Raw genomic sequence first — 20446 nt, 5'->3', positions numbered from 1 at the left:
GAAAAAGATAGTCATAAATTTCAAGAGACTAATTGTGGTATATGTGAAAAACCCCTGAACGAAAAACCGAAAAAACTAGGAGATACAACAGTCAGACATCACTGCCATTATATTAAAGGACCGAATTTTGAATGTTTAGCTCACACGACATGTAACACCGTTTTAAGACATAAGCGGTATATTCCAGTTGGGTTCCATAGTTTAAGTCACGACGTAAAACATGTTTTGGAAGCCCTTTTACAAATTGAAGGTTTTAATTTACAGTACGAACCATTGGCTAAATCAAGCAAAGAATTTCTCACCTTAAAAATTAGCTGGTCCCGCAACCTTGAAAATAACCAAGAACGCCGCTATTCAATTATCTTCTTTGACACTTTTGCATTCCTGCCAAAATCCTTGGAAAATTTGATTGCTGTACAAAAGGCTGAAGATCCACAGTCTTTCGAAATCCTACGATAGAAATTTCCAAATGATCATCAATACAATCTACTTACACAAAAGGGTGTTTTCCCGTATAGTTATATGGATGAATTTACACGGTTTGAAGAACCAAGTTTACCATCTCAAGCATCTGTTTATGATGATCTCAACCAAAAGGATATAAGTACAGAAGAATACGCTCTTGCGCAAGAAGTTTGGGATGTCTTCCAGTGCAAAAATGTTAGTCATTATTGCGGAGTTTATCTTACATCAGATGTGTTAACTCTAACCGATGTTTTTATGACCTTTATGGAAGATGTACTAGATCTTTATAGTTTAGACCCAAATGCATATTTTTCAACACCATCTTTAGCATACCAACTAATGCTGAAATTTGCAGCTCCATATAAAATCCACTTAATTGAAGATTTAGAAATTCATCTTAAGATTGAAAAAGCTATATATGGTGGTCTGGTATTCCATAATGATCGGTACATTCAATGTGACCCTATTCATCCGGATAATCCGAGCTACGGTTTGTGTTTAGATCATCATGGACTATATGCAAACTGCATGTCAAATTATAAAATGCCCATTGGTGACTATAAAATTTTAGAATCTCAGGATTACCCCGACTTTTCTACTATAAAAGAGAATGGAGAGTATGGCTATTTTGTGACAGTTTGTGGAGAAATTCCACGAAAATTCCACGACTATTATCAAATAATGCCACACCCTATTTCCAGACAGAAAATCCGTTTTGAAGATTTATCCCCATACAACCAAAAACGCATAAAGGAAGACAAGAGCCCATGGACGTCAACAAATAAATTGCTCGCATCTTTTGGCTACAAAAACAAAATTACCCTACACCATACATACTTGAAATTCATACTCAATCATCATTTTCGTCTAGATCAGATCCATAGTGTAATTCAATTCAAACAGGAATTTTTTATGGAACCGTACATTGACCATTTTATGGAAAGAAGATCACAAACAAAATCTAAGACGAAGAGTGAGCTCTATAAGCTATTTAACAACACTATTCTTGGGAAATCGGTAGAGCAAGAACGAAAAAGGACATCGTGTATAGTTACAACAGATCTGAAAACTACAAGACGTCTGGTTGGAGACTGTAATATATCTTCTTTCTCAATAGTTAATGAGAATCTTGCGCTGATATTCAGACAAAAGAGACATGCCCTCCTGAACAAATATATTGCAGCTGGTGCAGCCATCTTATCTATATCCAGAAAAATTATGGCTGAGACATATTGGGACAATCTAGTTCCATATTATGGTGGGCCTCTTTCTGGTAGTATTTATTTAGCTTATTCAGATACCGACTCAGTCTTTATTAAGATATTTACAAAATATTTAGTCGGCGATTTGACATCCCCAACCCTCCGACCTATCATAGACTTTTCCAATTGGGACCCCATCATATATCCCCATGTGGTAAATAGCCAGAAGAAGAATGAATTTGGCAGGCTTAAAAACGAACTAGGAAGCGATACGTTCATAGAATTAATCGCCGCGTCGCCTAAATGCTATTGTGTTGTAACGCAGAACGAGAAATTAAAGAAGGTGGCCAAAGGAACATCAAAACGTCCGATGAAGAAATATCTAACGACGGAAAGATTTAAAGAAGCTGTTTTTGAAGGAAGGGTCATTAGAACTACAACAAAAGCCATAAGATCTCTCAAGTTGAAATTATATACAATGGAAATTGTCCGTACTGCCATCTATGGTGTTTCGGACAAAGTATATATTTTTGATGATGGGATCACTACCCTTCCTCTTGGACATTATAAAATTGAAGAAATGGAGTGATCTCAGATATGATTCACATTTTCAAAAACAAATTTAGTATTGTATAGAAAGTGCTAGTGAAAATATGTATACTGCAGTTAGTTTTCTTTGTGAGTGTTTAGAAATCCTATGTCAGAATTTTATAGTAAGATATAAATACAAGTGTAAAACATTTATGGACTATAACAATTGGAACATTTTAAATAGTTGAGTGTTTATTTCATGCAATTATTTACCTGAGCTACAGATAAGGCTCTTAGAAAACGGAAGAGAATGTAAATGCAGCAAAACAACAATTTTGGACGTTTTAACGTAGGATACAAAATTAGCAGGCTATAGTAGCCATAGCGGGATATGTGACATTGAAGATGAAGATGAAGATGAAGATTGAAGATTTAAAAATGAAACTACCTTTCGGATGATTATTGCTGGCCCATCTAAATTAATTGAAGAAAACGAAAAACTATTTGAAAAGCCTCCAAGAGAAATTTACTATTGTTATCGAACATGGCAGACAATATATGATAAAATAAAAGAAGAAATGCCATATGTCCATTTTATTCAGAACTTCGAGATTCTTGAGAACCTCAGGTCAAATTCTTTAGTGATTTTTGATGACCTTGCAACGCATATGGAAAAGCACTCCTCAAAGCTGTTGGATTTATGGACAGTCGAATCTCATCATATGAAAATTTCAGTGATATTAGTATTGCATAATCTTTTTCAACAAACAAAAAGTATTCGAACGATAAGCTTAAATACAAATATATTTGTATTATTTCGACAAGCACGAGATCAATCCTCTATTACAACTTTAGGGAAACAAATGTTTCCAGGAAACTCTCGCTATTTATTGGACAGCAATAAAATGGCAACCGATAAACCTTTTGGATACTTATTTATAAATGTGAATAGCAAGGATAGAAATCTTATGCTAACAAGTAACATTTTCGAAAAAGAAGCAACAGTACATACACCACACGCATTGAAAAAGTGACACTAGTCTTGAAGATGGAACGAATGGAGCAACTTCATCCTTTTGTAGAGATTTTAGCTAAAGCTAAACCCAAGCTAAGACGTGCTTTATTACAAAATTTGGACAAGGATATTGTGAAAGCATTTTCAGAACTTTGTTTAAATATCACCAATTCAAACATTTCGATGCCATTATGTCAAAAGAAACGGTGCTGTCAACATTGTAAAATTATTCGTGATTTATCAGTTAAAAAGAAGAATATTAAACAGAAGAGCCGGAAATTAGTGCAACAAGGAAGTGGCTTTTTTTGGTGTATTATTACCAATTATTGGAAGTTTAATTGGATCTTCACTTACCAGAAATGGCAGCAGTTCGACCGTACAAGCTCATTCCACTGGAGACAGCTATTCAGCCAAGGCAGAGCTTTGAATATGAGATGGCTGATTTCTTGAATAACGATTCCAAATTTGATTCTAAAAAATTACTTTTATTTCAATCTGCAATGTCTCGCCTTCAAAAGTGTCGAAGTGATATGACAAAACCAATTAAAGTGGAGGTTGTTTCAAAACCTAGCCTACCCTCAGAACCGCAACCCAGCGGACCGCTAGTATCATGACGGGGCCCAACCGCGGTAAATAAGAATCTGGGCCCGTACGCTGCGCCGGTAAATAAAAGGCACGTCCAGGCAGGGCGGAACCTTTTTCACCACAGGCGAGCACACAAGAGTATGAAGGTCTTTTTGAAAAGCTCCCTTATCCTACCGACAGTTTGCACAATTATTATATCATCACTTGCATGAACTGGATGGATTTGAAAGTGAACGTGGATTTAACAATATAAAATTCATGATAAGCTCTATAATGCAACAGATTTATTAACGGACCTGATTTCGAATTGGAAGTCACAATATGCTATTGATTCAAACATTTTAAACTTTTTGGCTGACAGCAATATCCCCCTCAGTCTAATCAGAAATAAAGGCATTTTAAAAGACGTGCAAAATTTAAGAAGAATCAGTTCAGAACAAGTCACTGACAGTGGTGGATCTTTTGCAAGTGTCAACTCTACAGTTCTCGAGTCACCAAGCCAGTCACCAATCAAATCGAGACAACGATTCAAGACTGGTACTTTTAGAAGTCATTATCGACGACCATCAAAAAGCCCAACACAGATTTCGTTACTAAGCAAATGGCAAAAAATTTAAAGCAAGTCTATGAAAATATTGGCAAGTTTGGTGCTCTTTCCTCACCACGCCATCTTGCATTGGCTGCAAATAAATCTCAACAAGAAGCTCAAAAGTTTTTGGAAAAGCAAGAGTCCTATACTTTGCATAGAAGAGCTGTTAGACCAAAACATTTTAGAAAAACTATAGCACTCTACCCCTTTGAGATTGCTCAAGCAGATTTGATGAGTTTGGATGGATCCTATGCCAAGCATAATGCACCGTACACGTTTTTACTGGTCATTATTGATATTTTTTCACGCAAACTTTTTGTAAAGCCACTGAAAAGTAAGCATGGAAGTGAAGTTACAAAACAATTGGAGCAAGTATTTTCTGAACAGACATTTAAAAAGATTCACGTAGATAGAGGAAAGGAATTTTTGAATCCAAGTGTGAAAAAGACTCTTGAAAAGTATCAAATTGAACTCTATCATACCCATAGTCACCTGAAAGCTACAATAGTTGAAAGAAGCATAAGTGCACTTTGTTCTCATCTAAGTGCATTTTGTACTCATTTTAATACATTTTCTTTTGTACCAAGACTTGACTTAATTGTTTCTCAGTATAATGATTCACCGCATCGTAGCCTTGGAAATTTAGCAACGAATCAAGTAAACTTACAAAATACACCTTATATTTCTGATTTTATGTACGGAAAAAGTGAAAGCAAGCAAAAAAGGCTTAGGAATCAATTACAAGTTGGACAAAGTGTTAGAATCTTACGTGGTAAAGGAATCTTTGAGAAAGGACAGTTTAATTTTAGCAAAGAAATTTTTTGAATTGCTAGTGTTCAATCCACAGATCCAATCACATTTAAATTAGTGGATTTGTCAGATGAGCCTGTTCTTGGATGTTTTTATCAGAGGGAACAACAAAAGTTCAAGAGCCCGATGAATACGTTATAGATAAAGTACTTAAACAGCGAACATATCGTGGAATTAAACAGTTGCTTGTCAGTTGGCTAGGATACCCCACCACTTTCAACACTTGGATAAACGCAGATCAAGCTAGAAATGTCGATTGAATCCTTCTATGTTTCGTTTAGTTCGGATGTCCCAGACCATGTTTATGATCAAACAAACAAGATTGCAGATTTCCTGACAAAGCTTAACCACCCGATTGTGCTTCAAGGATCAGAATGGAAAATGGTCTTAGTATCCCTCCATTTAACCAACTCTTTCGATTCTTTGAGACAAGATCAAGACTATTTTTTCAAATTGTTTCGATTTGTTGGTGATAACAAAGACCCAAGCAAACGTTAAGGCACTAAAATAACGCTTCCAAAGAATAAGCGGTACAATACAATTCCGGAGATTATCAAAAACATGAATACTTTGGTTTATACCGGCAAAGACTCAGTTGATTTTCACTACAATAAACTATATGATCGAGTCTATATACTGGGACTAAAAGTCGGCGAATCCTGCTATCTTACTGATGGTTTGCGAGAAGTTCTTGGATACAAAGAAAACATTATTGAGCCAGGATTGGATGATAATTTTCACCAGACTTATGGCATTGAAGGACCATTAGTCCCAGGACTTTACTACCAGTGGAATTCAATCTTTGTGTACACGGACATCGTTCAGCGTTCATGTATAGGAAATACATCTGCTCCCATCCTAAGAATTCTCCCGAGAAAAACGACAAACGAGGAAGTGATCAGCTATTCGTTCCAGCCACTTATTTATTTAGATATAAGTAGACAAAACATTGAAATTGTTCATTTTAGTTTTAGAACTGAAAAGAATAACATCATGCCCATTAATAGAGGACTAATCTCGCTAACAGTCGAATTTAGAAAAGATGAATAGCCGTAGACAATTTGTTTGTCCCTCTGTGGACTGTTTTGTGAAAACAATACAAAATGGAGGTGGAATGGATTACTATCAAGGAAAAGCTACACCTATGGTTGGATATGGTGCCTTTAGCCAATTTTTTGGAAAAATGATGCGATTTGCCATACCTCTTTTAAGAAAATTTTTGTTTCTGTTGCGTCTAATGTTGTTGGCAATACAATCACTGAGTTTGAAAAAGGACAAGATTTTGGTTCATCCTTGAAAAAAAATATACAAAATAAAGTACATGACATTACGGAAAGTATTAAACAACGTGGAAGTGGTATAAGTAGACCACGCAAACGAAAATTGATCAGTTTGCATCGATCCAAGGTGAAAGCAAGACCTATCCAGAAAATTAAGCGCTCAAAAGCAGATTTTTTGGCGAAAAATGAGTTTACTTCCAACCGAAGACAGTGTGCCCTCAGTTAGTTCAGCCATCAGCTATTTTCAAAGCCCAAATGTTGATGTATCTGTCAAGTCTGCATATTTTGATCCAATCTACCCAGTAGTCCCTTTATCAGATGGCTCACCTATTCACTTTCGCTTTTCAAGCAACGAAAACTATTATTCTGATATCCGAAACAGTATTTTAGAGTTAAAAGTCAAAGTTTTTAAATCAGATGGAAATCCTGTAACAGATAGCGACAAAGTTTCATACGATGATGGGCATTATGAATACTTTATTCCAAAAAATTCAAGTATTTGTCAATGATACGCTTGTATCGAGTGGTAATTCGTTAAGTACCTACACTTCATTCGCATCGTATACATTATTAAGGCCAAACAGTAAAAAAAATCGCGTGGTTCAAAGTATGGTTTTTACACAAAAGAAGATGGTACTTTGGATCCTAAATTGGCAGTACTCGCCACTGAAACTTTACACCTTGCTGCGCGATCATCGCACGATTTCTTCCAACTAAATCAGTTTATACCACCTGGATTAAAAATTGACATAAGGTTTTTCCCATCATTGCCTAGATTCGTTTTTCGAAAACTCGAAAAAGCTGCTCCTGATGTTACAGTTACAATAAGTGAAGCAGTTTTACATATTCGAAAAGTAAAAACTGTATCCTCACTAGCATTGGCAGTAGAAATGGTCAAAACAAGCGGAAGTAATCTAAAAATTATGATTCCAAAACTGGTGCCTACACCAAGAATTATTCCAACTGGAAGTCTCTCTTTTGCTGAAAGTTCATTGACGACATATGGACATCTCCCTTCAAAAGTTATTCTTGGCCTTGTAAAAACGTCGAATCAGCTAGGAAGCTACGAATCCAGCCCGTTTAAATTTGAGCTTTTTCATCTATCTTCTCTGCATCTTAAAGTGAATGGACAGCCAATTTATTCACTAAGCTTTTCTGATCAGAGTTTTAGACTTCTTTACGAAATGAGCATGCGAACTTTGGGAGGAGACGAAACAACTTTTGAAAATGGACTATCATATGATAAATGGATATGTGATTCTTCACTTATATGCTTGGATGTTTCTGGAACTCCAGATCTATGTCTTAAAGACGGAACACTACGATTAGATCTCACTTTTTCACAAGCTACAGATGCGTCTGTTAGCCTCATAATTATCGGATTTCAAGAGACATTTTTGGAAATTGACAATTCAGGAGCTGTATTTCTCCAGATTGCACCATGAATACGACACAAGTGCTAGCTGTTTTAAAAAAGGACATTGCTGCTAAACAATACAAAAGTTTCTGCTTACCTTCCGACTTTCTTGATCATCTTACAATCACAAGTTTCCCGACAATCATCGTGGTGAATACCAGTCCATCTAGGCTGCTTTTGGCCATTGGGTTGGTTTTGGTACCTACGGAAGAAATTATTCTGAATGGAAAAATATTGGAAAATTTGTAGGCAAATTTGAAATAGTGACTCAGAATCGAAGAAAAATTCAAAATACAATGACTATGGCTTGTGGATTTCATGTTTTAGTGTTTATTCTTTTACGCTTACAACGTTATTCATTTCAAAGTATTGTTAATATTTGTACACCTAATTCGTTGTGGAATGATTTTTTAAGTGAGAATATTATTGTGAAATTCTTTAATGTTGATTTTAAAGCATTGTCTCCGCTCTGTATTGATAATTATTGTGAACAAGTATCACTTTCTTATTAAGTTTTTGTATCGATCAGCTTTGTTCAATAAAAATTTTAAACTGAAAAATGTGCTTATAGAAAGTTAGACATTTGAGACATCAAAGTATAAACATAAGTGGTTGAAAACTGGACCTTTTGCGTACTTTTCCATTGGAGGATCGAACCAAATTACGGTATGAAAAGTTGGATATGCAAGTCCAACCTAGAAAATAAAGTCCAAATTGTATCTAGCCTAGGTAGATTTCTCTATTCAGACTTTGCATGTCTATAACTACAGGTACTAGTTGAAGTACAGCATAATTTTCTAAGACCTACCTACACTAGAAAACATAATGTAAAAAAAAACTTACCTCTTTTGAATGCAATCTTTCCATAGGTCTAACACAAAAATGTTGCAAACCTGCATTTCACAATAAATCCAACGTATGAACAACGTTTTGGTTGCAAGCTTTACACCGCTAGCTGTGTTGAAACAAACGTATGAGCCAACAATTAAGCGTTGCCCGGATTGACCGCTATCTGCGTAGAATCTAGTTTAATTTAAAGTTGTATTGGGTCACAAGTAATTTTTCCAAGTCTTTAATTAGGAATACACGAATAAGAAATAAAAATTAAGAGCAATGTGGGGAAAAGGGGTGGAGAATGGAGGATCATTTAGTATAGGCTTAATTATACCTCCAAACTACTTATGCAATATTATAACCTTGAAAAAACCTAGATCTACTCTTAGAAATATTTTTAAAAGAATTAAAATTCATAATTTTACTAGCCTAGACTATATTGTGTAATAACCACCTGGTTCGTAAATACCTACCTTTGCGACATCGCAATGTTGCGTCATTTGCACCTGGAAAGACTTTTGATTCCAATAATGGTGCAAAGCGCCACCCCAACAGCTAGTATATATATATATATATATATATATATATATATATATATATATATATATATATATATATATACATATATATATGTTTTTAACTATGTAAAACTTGCGAATATACAACATTCTTTGCTGTCCCATTGTCTGTACATATAAAGAGATTGTCAGGTTTACCGACTCTTGAACATGCAACATATGCCCCCCTGCGCTCGTAAGTCGTTATGCGCCATTGTATTTGTGTCCCTTTGTCCCACCTGTGAATATAGATAGATATATATATGTTTTTAACTACGTAAAACTTGCGAATATGCAACATTCTTCGCTGTCCGATTGTCAGTGCATATATACAATTGTCAGGTTTACCGACTTTTGAATATGCAGCATTTAATTGTGTATAGGAAAAACCATCCGTATTCGGATCTATACCTCATTATTCTAATGATTGCCCTTGAGGTTTGTTGATGGTGATTGCTAATCGAGCATTTCCAGTGTCCCCGTCGTCATTTGTATGTGCCCCTGTGCCCCCGGTGTCCCCGTTGTAGTTGTATCCCGGTCCTCATTTATATTCCCGGTGTCCCCGTCTGTAATCTCCTTGTCGTCATTTATATTCCCTGCGTCCCGGTGTCCTGGTTGTCATTTATGTCCTGGTGTCCCGGTCTTTAATTTCTCTTCGAACATTCCCTGTGTCCCGGTCGTCATTTATATATACCACCTGTGCCCCCCAGCGTCCCCGTTGTAGTTGAGTCCCTGTACCTGCAGGTTATTTATATTCCCTGTGTCTCGGTCGTTATTTGTGTCCTGGTTTCCCAGTCCGTAATTTCTCTTTGAGTGTCCCGGTCGTTATTTATATTCCCTGTGTTCCGGTGTCCCGGTCTGTAATTTCATAAGTTAACAAACATGACGTCAGTCTACAAACAACTTCATGACGACATACAGTGCAATCCTTATAATGACGTCAGTCGAAAAACATGAGGTCAGTCGACACACAAACATGACGTCACTCGACAGACATAACCCATAGACAACATATTTTTATAGATATACTGGCTAGGTATAGATATACCTAGTTGGTGGGGTGCTTCGCGCCCCCTCCCCCCTTCCAAGCCCCCCCCCCCCGCACGCGTAAGTCGTTACGCACCATATTAGTTACCCGCCATTGTAGTTGTGTCCGTGTGTCCAACATTTGAATATATATATATATATATATATATATATATATATATATATATATATATATATATATATATATATATATATATATATACATATATATATATATATATATATATATATATATATATATATATATATATATATATATATAAATAAGCTGTCTGTGTGTGTGTCTGTCGAGTGACGTCATGTTTTCGACTGACAAAATTAAAGACCGGGATGTATATTGTATATTTAATATTTTATATTTATTTAAATATTATATATTTATATATATTATATATATATTTTGCACGCCAATGTATAAAAATATTAACAATACTTTGAAATGAATAACGTCGTAAGCGTAAAAGAATAAACACTAAAACATGAAATCCACAAGCCATAGTCATTGTATTTTGAATTTTTCTTCGATTCTGAGTCACTATTTCAAATTTGTCTACAAATTGTCCAATATTTTTTCCATTCAGAATAATTTCTTCCGTAGGTACCAAAACCAACCCAATGGCCAAAAAGCAGCCTAGATGGACTGGTATTCACCACGATGATTGTCGGGAAACTTGTGATTGTAAGATAATCAAGAAAGTCGGAAGGTAAGCAGAAACTTTTGTATTGTTTAGCAGCAATGTCCTTTTTTAAAACAGCTAGCACTTGTCTCGTATTCATGGTGCAATCGAGAGAAATACAGCTCCTGAATTGTCAATTTCCAAAAATGTCTCTTGAAATCCGATAATTATAAGGCTAACAGACGCATCTGTAGCTTGTGAAAAAGTGAGATCTAATCGTAGTGTTCCGTCTTTAAGACATAGATCTGGAGTTCCAGAAACATCCAAGCATATAAGGGAAGAATCACATATCCATTTATCATATGATAGTCCATTTTCAAAAGTTGTTTCGTCTCCTCCCAAAGTTCGCATGCTCATTTCGTAAAGAAGTCTAAAACTCTGATCAGAAAAGCTTAGTGAATAAATTGGCTGTCCATTCACTTTAAGATGCAGAGAAGATAGATGAAAAAGCTCAAATTTAAACGGGCTGGATTCGTAGCTTCCTAGCTGATTCGACGTTTTTACAAGGCCAAGAATAACTTTTGAAGGGAGATGTCCATATGTCGTCAATGAACTTTCAGCAAAAGAGAGACTTCCAGTTGAAATAATTCTTGGTGTAGGCACCAGTTTTGGAATCATAATTTTTAGATTACTTCCGCTTGTTTTGACCATTTCTACTGCCAATGCTAGCGAGGATACAATTTTTACTTTTCGAATATGTAAAACTGCTTCACTTATTGTAACTGTAACATCAGGAGTAGCTTTTTCGAGTTTTCGAAAAACGAATCTAGGCAATGATGGGAAAAACCTTATGTTAATTTTTAATCCAGGTGGTATAAACTGATTTAGTTGGAAGAAATCGTGCGATGGTCGCGCAGCAAGGTGTAAAGTTTCAGTGGCGAGTACTGCCAATTTAGGATCCAAAGTACCATCTTCTTTTGTGTAAAAACCATACTTTGAACCACGCGATTTTTTTGTACTGTTTGGCCTTAATAATGTATACGATGCGAATGAAGTGTAGGCACTTAACGAATTACCACTCGATACAAGCGTATCATTGACAAATACTTGAATTTTTTGGAATAAAGTATTCATAATGCCCATCATCGTATGAAACTTTGTCGCTATCTGTTACAGGATTTCCATCTGATTTAAAAACTTTGACTTTTAACTCTAAAATACTGTTTTGCATATCAGAATAATAGTTTTCGTTGCTTGAAAAGCGAAAGTGAATAGGTGAGCCATCTGATAAAGGGACTACTGGGTAGATTGGATCAAAATATGCAGACTTGACAGATACATCAACATTTGGGCTTTGAAAATAGCTGATGGCTGAACTAACTGAGGGCACAATGTCTTCGGTTGGAAGGAAACTCATTTTTCGCCAAAAAAATCTGCTTTTGAGCGCTTAATTTTCTGGATAGGTCTTGCTTTCACCTTGGATCGATGCAAACTGATCAATTTTCGTTTGCGTGGTCTACTTATACCACTTCCACGTTGTTTAATACTTTCCGTAATGTCACGTACTTTATTTTGTATATTTTTTTTCAAGGATGAACCAAAATCTTGTCTTTTTCAAACTCAGTGATTGTATTGCCAACAACATCAGACACCGCAGGAACAAAAATTTTCTTAAAAGAGGTATGGCAAATCGCATCATTTTTCCAAAAAATTGGCTAAAGTCCATTTTGTATTGTTTTCATAAAACAGTCCACAGAGGGACAAACAAATTGTCTACGGCTATTCATCTTTTCTAAATTCGACTGTTAGCGAGACTAGTCCTCTATTAATGGGCATGATGTTATTCTTTTCAGTTCTAAAACTAAAATGAACAATTTCAATGTTTTGTCTACTTATATCTAAATAAATAAGTGGCTGGAACGAATAGCTGATCACTTCCTCGTTTGTCGTTTTTCTCGGGAGAATTCTTAGGATGGGAGCAGATGTATTTCCAATACATGAACGCTGAACGATGTCCGTGTACACAAAGATTGAATTCCACTGGTAGTAAAGTCCTGGGACTAATGGTCCTTCAATGCCATAATTCTGGTGAAAATTATCATCCAATCCTGGCTCAATAATGTTTTCTTTGTATCCAAGAACTTCTCGCAAACCATCAGTAAGATAGCAGGATTCGCCGACTTTTAGTCCCAGTATATAGACTCGATCATATAGTCTATTGTAGTGAAAATCAACCGAGTCTTTGCCGGTATAAACCAAAGTATTCATGTTTTTGATAATCTCCGGAATTGTATTGTACCGCTTATTCTTTGGAAGCGTTATTTTAGTGCCTTAACGTTTGCTTGGGTCTTTGTTATCACCAACAAATCGAAACAATTTGAAAAAATAGTCTTGATCTTGTCTCAAAGAATCAAAAGAGTTGGTTAAATGGAGGGATACTAAGACCATTTTCCATTCTGATCCTTGAAGCACAATCGGGTGGTTAAGCTTTGTCAGGAAATCTGCAATCTTGTTTGTTTGATCATAAACAGGGTCTGAGACATCCGAACTAAACGAAACATAGAAGGATTCAATCGACATTTCTAGCTTGATCACTTTGTCCAACTTGTAATTGATTCCTAAGCCTTTTTTGCTTGCTTTCACTTTTTCCGTACATAAAATCAGAAATATAAGGTGTATTTTGTAAGTTTACTTGATTCGTTGCTAAATTTCCAAGGCTACGATGCGGTGAATCATTATACTGAGAAACAATTAAGTCAAGTCTTGGTACAAAAGAAAATGTATTAAAATGAGTACAAAATGCACTTAGATGAGAACAAAGTGCACTTATGCTTCTTTCAACTATTGTAGCTTTCAGGTGACTATGGGTATGATAGAGTTCAATTTGATACTTTTCAAGAGTCTTTTTCACACTTGGATTCAAAAATTCCTTTCCTCTATCTACGTGAATCTTTTTAAATGTCTGTTCAGAAAATACTTGCTCCAATTGTTTTGTAACTTCACTTCCATGCTTACTTTTCAGTGGCTTTACAAAAGTTTGCGTGAAAAAATATCAATAATGACCAGTAAAAACGTGTACGTTGCATTATGCTTGGCATAGGATCCATCCAAACTCATCAAATCTGCTTGAGCAATCTCAAAGGGGTAGAGTGCTATAGTTTTTCTAAAATGTTTTGGTCTAACAGCTCTTCTATGCAAAGTATAGGACTCTTGCTTTTCCAAAAACTTTTGAGGGTAGAGGGTAGGCTAGGTTTTGAAGCAACCTCCACTTTAATTGGTTTTGTCATATCACTTCGACACTTTTGAAGGCGAGACATTGCAGATTGAAATAAAAGTAATTTTTTAGAACCAAATATGGAATCGTTATTCAAGAAATCAGCCATCTCATATTCAAAGCTCTGCCTTGGCTGAATAGCTGTCTCCAGTGGAATGAGCTTGTACGGTCGAACTGCTGCCATTTCTGGTAAGTGAAGATCCAATTAAACTTCCAATAATTGGTAATAATACACCAAAAAAAGCCACTTCCTTGTTGCACTAATTTCCGGCTCTTCTGTTTAATATTCTTCTTTTTAACTGATAAATCACGGATAATTTTACAATGTTGACAGCACCGTTTCTTTTGACATAATGGCATCGAAATGTTTGAATTGGTGATATTTAAACAAAGTTCTGAAAATGCTTTCACAATATCCTTGTCCAAATTTTGTAATAAAGCACGTCTTAGCTTGGGTTTAGCTTTAGCTAAAATCTCTACAAAAGGATGAAGTTGCTTCATTCGTTCCATTTTCAAGACTAGTGTCACTTTTTCAATGCGTGTGGTGTATGTACTGTTGCTTCTTTTTCGAAAATGTTACTTGTTAGCATAAGATTTCTATCCTTGCTATTCACATTTATAAATAAGTATCCAAAAGGTTTATCGGTTGCCATTTTATTGCTGTCCAATAAATAGCGAGAGTTTCCTGGAAACATTTGTTTCCCTAAAGTTGTAATAGAGGATTGATCTCGTGCTTGTCGAAATAATACAAATATATTTGTATTTAAGCTTATCGTTCGAATACTTTTTGTTTGTTGAAAAAGATTATGCAATACTAATATCACTGAAATTTTCATATGATGAGATTCGACTGTCCATAAATCCAACAGCTTTGAGGAGTGCTTTTCCATATGCGTTGCAAGGTCATCAAAAATCACTAAAGAATTTGACCTGAGGTTCTCAAGAATCTCGAAGTTCTGAATAAAATGGACATATGGCATTTCTTCTTTTATTTTATCATATATTGTCTGCCTTGTTCGATAACAATAGTAAATTTCTCTTGGAGGCTTTTCAAATAGTTTTTCGTTTTCTTCAATTAATTTAGATGGGCCAGCAATAATCATCCGAAAGGTAGTTTCATTTTTAAATATGTTGACTGATTGCTTTTCTTCTTTAAACTGTCACTTTTCAAGATTATCCACTCCTCTTATAGATTATCTATATCCAGTTCCTTGAAGAGAAAAAAAGTGTTGGTTGTAAATGTCCTTTAGAAAGTTCTTGCAGTCTTCACAACAATGGATTAAAAGATTGTTCCGTTTTTGAATAATTGCTCGAATATCTTGAGGTTGTCTTTCTTTTTTATCAATATAGTATAACACTGTGTTCTGTAAACAGTCACTGATTGCATCTTCAATGTTACATATCCCGCTATGGCTACTATAGCCTGCTAATTTTGTATCCTACGTTAAAACGTCCAAAATTGTTGTTTTGCTGCATTTACATTCTCTTCCGTTTTCTAAGAGCCTTATCTGTAGCTCAGGTAAATAATTGCATGAAATACACACTCAACTATTTAAAATGTTCCAATTGTTATAGTCCATAAATGTTTTACACTTGTATTTATATCTTACTATAAAATTCTGACATAGGATTTCTAAACACTCACAAAGAAAACTAACTGCAGTATACATATTTTCACTAGCACTTTCTATACAATACTAAATTTGTTTTTGAAAATGTGAATCATATCTGAGATCACTTCATTTCTTCAATTTTATAATGTCCAAGAGGAAGGGTAGTGATCCCATCATCAAAAATATATACTTTGTCCGAAACACCAGAGATGGCAGTACGGACAACTTCCATTGTATATAATTTCAACTTGAGAGATCTTATGGCTTTTGTTGTAGTTCTAATGACCCTTCCTTCAAAAACAGCTTCTTTAAATCTTTCCGTCGTTAGATATTTCTTCATCGGACGTTTTGATGTTCCTTTGGCCGCCTTCTTTAATTTCTCGTTCTGCGTTACAACACAATAGCATTTAGGCGACGCGGCGATTAATTCTATGAACGTATCGCTTCCTAGTTCGTTTTTAAGCCTGCCAAATTCATTCTTCTTCTGGCTATTTACCACATGGGGATATTTGATGGGGTCCCAATTGGAAAAGTCTATGATAGGTCGGAGGGTTGGGGATGTCAAATCGCCGACTAAATACTTTGTAAGTATCTTAATAAAGACTGAGTCGGTATCTGAATAAGCTAAATAAATTCTACCAGAAAGAGGCCCACCATAAGATGGAACTAGATTGTCCCAATATGTCTCAGCCATAATTTTTCTGGATATAGATAAGATGGCTGCACCAGCTGCAATATATTTGTTCAGAAGGGCATGTCTCTTTTGTCTGAATATCAGCGCAAGATTCTCATTAACTATTGAGAAAGAAGATATATTACAGTCTCCAACCAGACGTCTTGTAGTTTTCAGATCTGTTGTAACTATACACGATGTCCTTTTTCGTTCTTGCTCTACCGATTTCCCAAGAATAGTGTTGTTAAATAGCTTATAGAGCTCACTCTTCGTCTTAGATTTTGTTTGTGATCTTCTTTCCATAAAATGGTCAATGTACGGTTCCATAAGAAATTCCTGTTTGAATTGAATTACACTATGGATCTGATCTAGACGAAAATGATGATTGAGTATGAATTTCAAGTATGTATGGTGTAGGGTAATTTTGTTTTTGTAGCCAAAAGATGCGAGCAATTTATTTGTTGACGTCCATGGGCTCTTGTCTTCCTTTATGCGTTTTTGGTTGTATGGGGATAAATCTTCAAAACGGATTTTCTGTCTGGAAATAGGGTGTGGCATTATTTGATAATAGTCGTGGAATTTTCGTGGAATTTCTCCACAAACTGTCACAAAATAGCCATACTCTCCATTCTCTTTTATAGTAGAAAAGTCGGGGTAATCCTGATATTCTAAAATTTTATAGTCACCAATGGGCATTTTATAATTTGACATGCAGTTTACACATAGTCCATGATGATCTAAACACAAACCGTAGCTCGGATTATCCGGATGAATAGGGTCACATTGAATGTACCGATCATTATGGAATACCAGACCACCATATATAGCTTTTTCAATCTTAAGATGAATTTCTAAATCTTCAATTAAGTGGATTTTATATGGAGCTGCAAATTTCAGCATTAGTTGGTATGCAAAAGGTGGTGTTGAAAAATATGCATTTGGGTCTAAACTATAAAGATCTAGTACATCTTCCACAAAGGTCATAAAAACATCGGTTAGAGTTAACACATCTGATGTAAGATAAACTCCGCAATAATGACTAACATTTTTGCACTGGAAGACATCCCAAACTTCTTGCGCAAGAGCGTATTCTTCTGTACTTATATCCTTTTGGTTGAGATCATCATAAAAAGATGCTTGAGATGGTAAACTTGGTTCTTCAAACCGTGTAAATTCATCCATATAACTATACGGGAAAACACCCTTTTGTGTAAGTAGATTGTATTGATGATCATTTGGAAATTTCTATCGTAGGATTTTGAAAGACTGTGGATCTTCAGCCTTTTGTACAGCAATCAAATTTTCCAAGGATTTTGGCAGGAATGCAAAAGTGTCAAAGAAGAGAATTGAATAGCGGCGTTCTTGGTTATTTTCAAGGTTCTGGGACCAGCTAATTTTTAAGGTGAGAAATTCTTTGCTTGATTTAGCCAATGGTTCGTACTGTAAATTAAAACCTTCAATTTGTAAAAGGGCTTCCAAAACATGTTTTACGTCGTGACTTAAATTATGGAACCCAACTGGAATATACCGCTTATGTCTTAAAACGGTGTTACATGTCGAGTGAGCTAAACATTCAAAATTCGGTCCTTTAATATAATGGCAGTGATGTCTGACTGTTCTATCTCCTAGTTTTTTCGGTTTTTCGATCAGGGGTTTTTCACATATACCACAATTAGTCTCTTGAAATTTATGACTATCTTTTTCAGTATCATCTCGTGACAAGTATCATATATTTCGTCTAAGCAGTTTTGTGCGTCTTGAATCAGTAATATCATGCCGTCAATATGGCAAGTTGGTCCATAGGTTTCTTGGTATTGCTCAAGTTTTTTACCGTATTTGACGACGGCATGTGCGTACGCTGCTGGCCGGTGCTCTGAAATTATTCCTTTTCGAATAGGTTCGTCAACTTTTTTGATGATTGACTCGAAATCTGCGAAAATTCTATATTGAAATGGCATTTTATTATAGAAATCCTTAAATTCGATTATTACTTTTTCGCCCTTTTGCATAGATACTGTTTGTAAACCGTGAGAAGAGCAGGCTTCGATATGGTGTTTTAATTTATCCTCAGTCCTTGATGGTGACAGGCAGCATGGGCAATAGAATCTTGCTGTTTTTCTTGAAGATAGTAAACGAATTAGATTTATGATAGGCCAAAAATTAGCGAAGTCTGCATTATCCGACTCTCCGTAGAGTAAATAGGCATAATATTTTACATTGGAATTAGATGGAGCACGAATTGGACAAATTGCTTTCTCTAGTTCATTATAATGTACTACGCATATCCCTACTGAGGTGGAGGCGTTTTCTTGCTCCCATTTTGAGATATCGTTGATTTTGATTGGCCATTTTCCCTCAAAACAGTCGAATGTAACGGTTGGAAAAATACCGGGTTCTCCATGACTTCCTTCTAGCCCATTCCTATTTAACTCTAGTAAATTAGACTGACTAGAATTGTCTTTTAAAACTTGATGTCCCGCTGCTAAGACCGACCATTTGAAACATTGTAATCCTTGATCGAACCGCATTTGTAAAATTCGTTTTATGCTAGCAAGGGCTTGCGGAACTGCAGGACCGTTCCGGCCGGCAGGAATGGGAAAATCCCCGTCAAATTTTGCAATATGAATGTCGAGACTCTGGATTCCTGTAAGTGAAAATTCACTCCCATTTTCTGCATAGTTTTCCGCCAATTCATTGATTTTTGTGATGCATTTGTCAATTTCTGTATCTATATCCCCACCTCTATTAAAACGTTCCATGTACGAAAGCAAAGGGACAGTCCTATCCTCTTCATCTTCCCGGCTAAAAATTGCATTATCTGCCAGTCGAGCTCTTACCCTAGTACGTTCTTCTTCTTGAATTTGCCGTATTATTCCACCGATAGTTTGGTGCAAAACATTGACTAGTTCGCCAGATCTTTGGGTCTTAAAGGCGACATTGGATTTAAAGGTATAGGATCTTAAGCAATTGTGAAAGGCATGATCTTTCAATTCAAATTGAGCTGCTCCAAACTGATTAGAAGGACCCGGTTGATCTAAATCTACTTGTAAGAAGAGATCATCGTCGTTATCATTTAAAAATTTTGGACTAGCGAGTTTGCGTGTCGCTACCATTCAATTCAAATTGAACCCCTCCAAACTGATTAGAAGGACCCGGTTTATCTAAATCTACTTGTAAGAAGAGATCATCTTCGTTAGAATCCAAAAAATTTTGGACTAGCGAGTCAGCACTGTTTTGTGTGTCACTACCATTAATTGAAACTCTATCTTTTTGCTGGTGGTTCTGAAGATCCAGAACCCTGACTACTTCCACTGTTTAAATTTTCATTTTCCATAATAAATCACTGAACACTTTCTTATCGTAAGCAAAACTGTAACTGATGCTATAATCTTTAACCCTTGCCTTTTATAGCTTTTGCTCAAGATTATGCAATATTGTGAAATTTGGGCAACATTGGGAAATCCCCTCCTTTTCACAATTCTGATTGGAAAATCCAATGACCTATTGGAATGCTGAAATGTCAACAATTGCAAAACATGTCTAACCCTGCTTTCAATAACACCTTTGTTTACCGACCATCGAAATGTAGATACCAAGATTGCCAAATAGAATGTAACCCCCTTTTTCCGCAATACCTCTCTTAATTGCATTTGTACAAATCATTAATATTCTTTTTCTATACAGGGTTCTCCTTCAGTATTCCTGAATTTCTCACAAGAAAACTATATTTATGTATATATTTTATTTAATTTGTATATTTTTATTCTGTGCAATAAATTTTTATGTGTCTACTTCTTACTCCAAACTACTTATGCCATATTGGAAGCTAGAAAAATCTAGACCTACTCTTAGAAATATTTTTGAAAGAATTAAAATTACTAGCCTAGACTATATTGTGTAATAACCACCAGGTTCGTAAATACCTACCTTTGCGACA

The 20446-nt window shown here is 35.6% G+C and overlaps 3 protein-coding genes across 3 annotated transcripts; all 3 read left to right on the top strand.

Moving 5' to 3' along the window:
• Positions 1-522: 522 nt before the first annotated feature.
• LOC136025481 (uncharacterized) lies at positions 523-2256 on the top strand. The gene has a single exon (XM_065701514.1). The coding sequence runs from the start codon at positions 523-525 to the stop codon at positions 2254-2256; it is 1734 nt and encodes a 577-aa protein (XP_065557586.1).
• A 2143-nt stretch (positions 2257-4399) lies between these two features.
• On the top strand, positions 4400-5212 carry LOC136025480 (uncharacterized). Its single transcript, XM_065701513.1, has one exon. The coding sequence runs from the start codon at positions 4400-4402 to the stop codon at positions 5210-5212; it is 813 nt and encodes a 270-aa protein (XP_065557585.1).
• Positions 5213-10805: 5593 nt separating this feature from the next.
• Positions 10806-17967, top strand: LOC136024626 (uncharacterized). The gene is made up of 3 exons (XM_065700056.1): positions 10806-11036; positions 14296-14412; positions 17764-17967. The coding sequence occupies exons 1-3, from the start codon at positions 10948-10950 to the stop codon at positions 17861-17863; spliced, it is 306 nt and encodes a 101-aa protein (XP_065556128.1). The 5' UTR covers positions 10806-10947; the 3' UTR covers positions 17864-17967.
• Positions 17968-20446: the final 2479 nt, after the last annotated feature.

The sequence above is a fragment of the Artemia franciscana genome, chromosome 3, assembly GCF_032884065.1.
Source record: "Artemia franciscana chromosome 3, ASM3288406v1, whole genome shotgun sequence".
Lineage (NCBI taxonomy): Eukaryota > Metazoa > Arthropoda > Branchiopoda > Anostraca > Artemiidae > Artemia > Artemia franciscana.
The sequence above is the reverse complement of the archived record's forward strand: the minus strand, read 5'-3'. Positions and strand labels throughout refer to the sequence as shown.

Coding starts and splice junctions, on each gene's coding strand:
- LOC136025481 (XM_065701514.1), top strand. CDS start 523: ATGGATGAATTTACACGGTTTGAAGAACCAAGTTTACCATCTCAAGCA.
- LOC136025480 (XM_065701513.1), top strand. CDS start 4,400: ATGGCAAAAAATTTAAAGCAAGTCTATGAAAATATTGGCAAGTTTGGT.
- LOC136024626 (XM_065700056.1), top strand. CDS start 10,948: ATGGCCAAAAAGCAGCCTAGATGGACTGGTATTCACCACGATGATTGT. Junction 11,037..14,295: donor ATAATCAAGAAAGTCGGAAG/GTAAGCAGAAAC, acceptor GTAATTTTTTAG/AACCAAATATGGAATCGTTA. Junction 14,413..17,763: donor TCGAACTGCTGCCATTTCTG/GTAAGTGAAGAT, acceptor TTTCTATCGTAG/GATTTTGAAAGACTGTGGAT.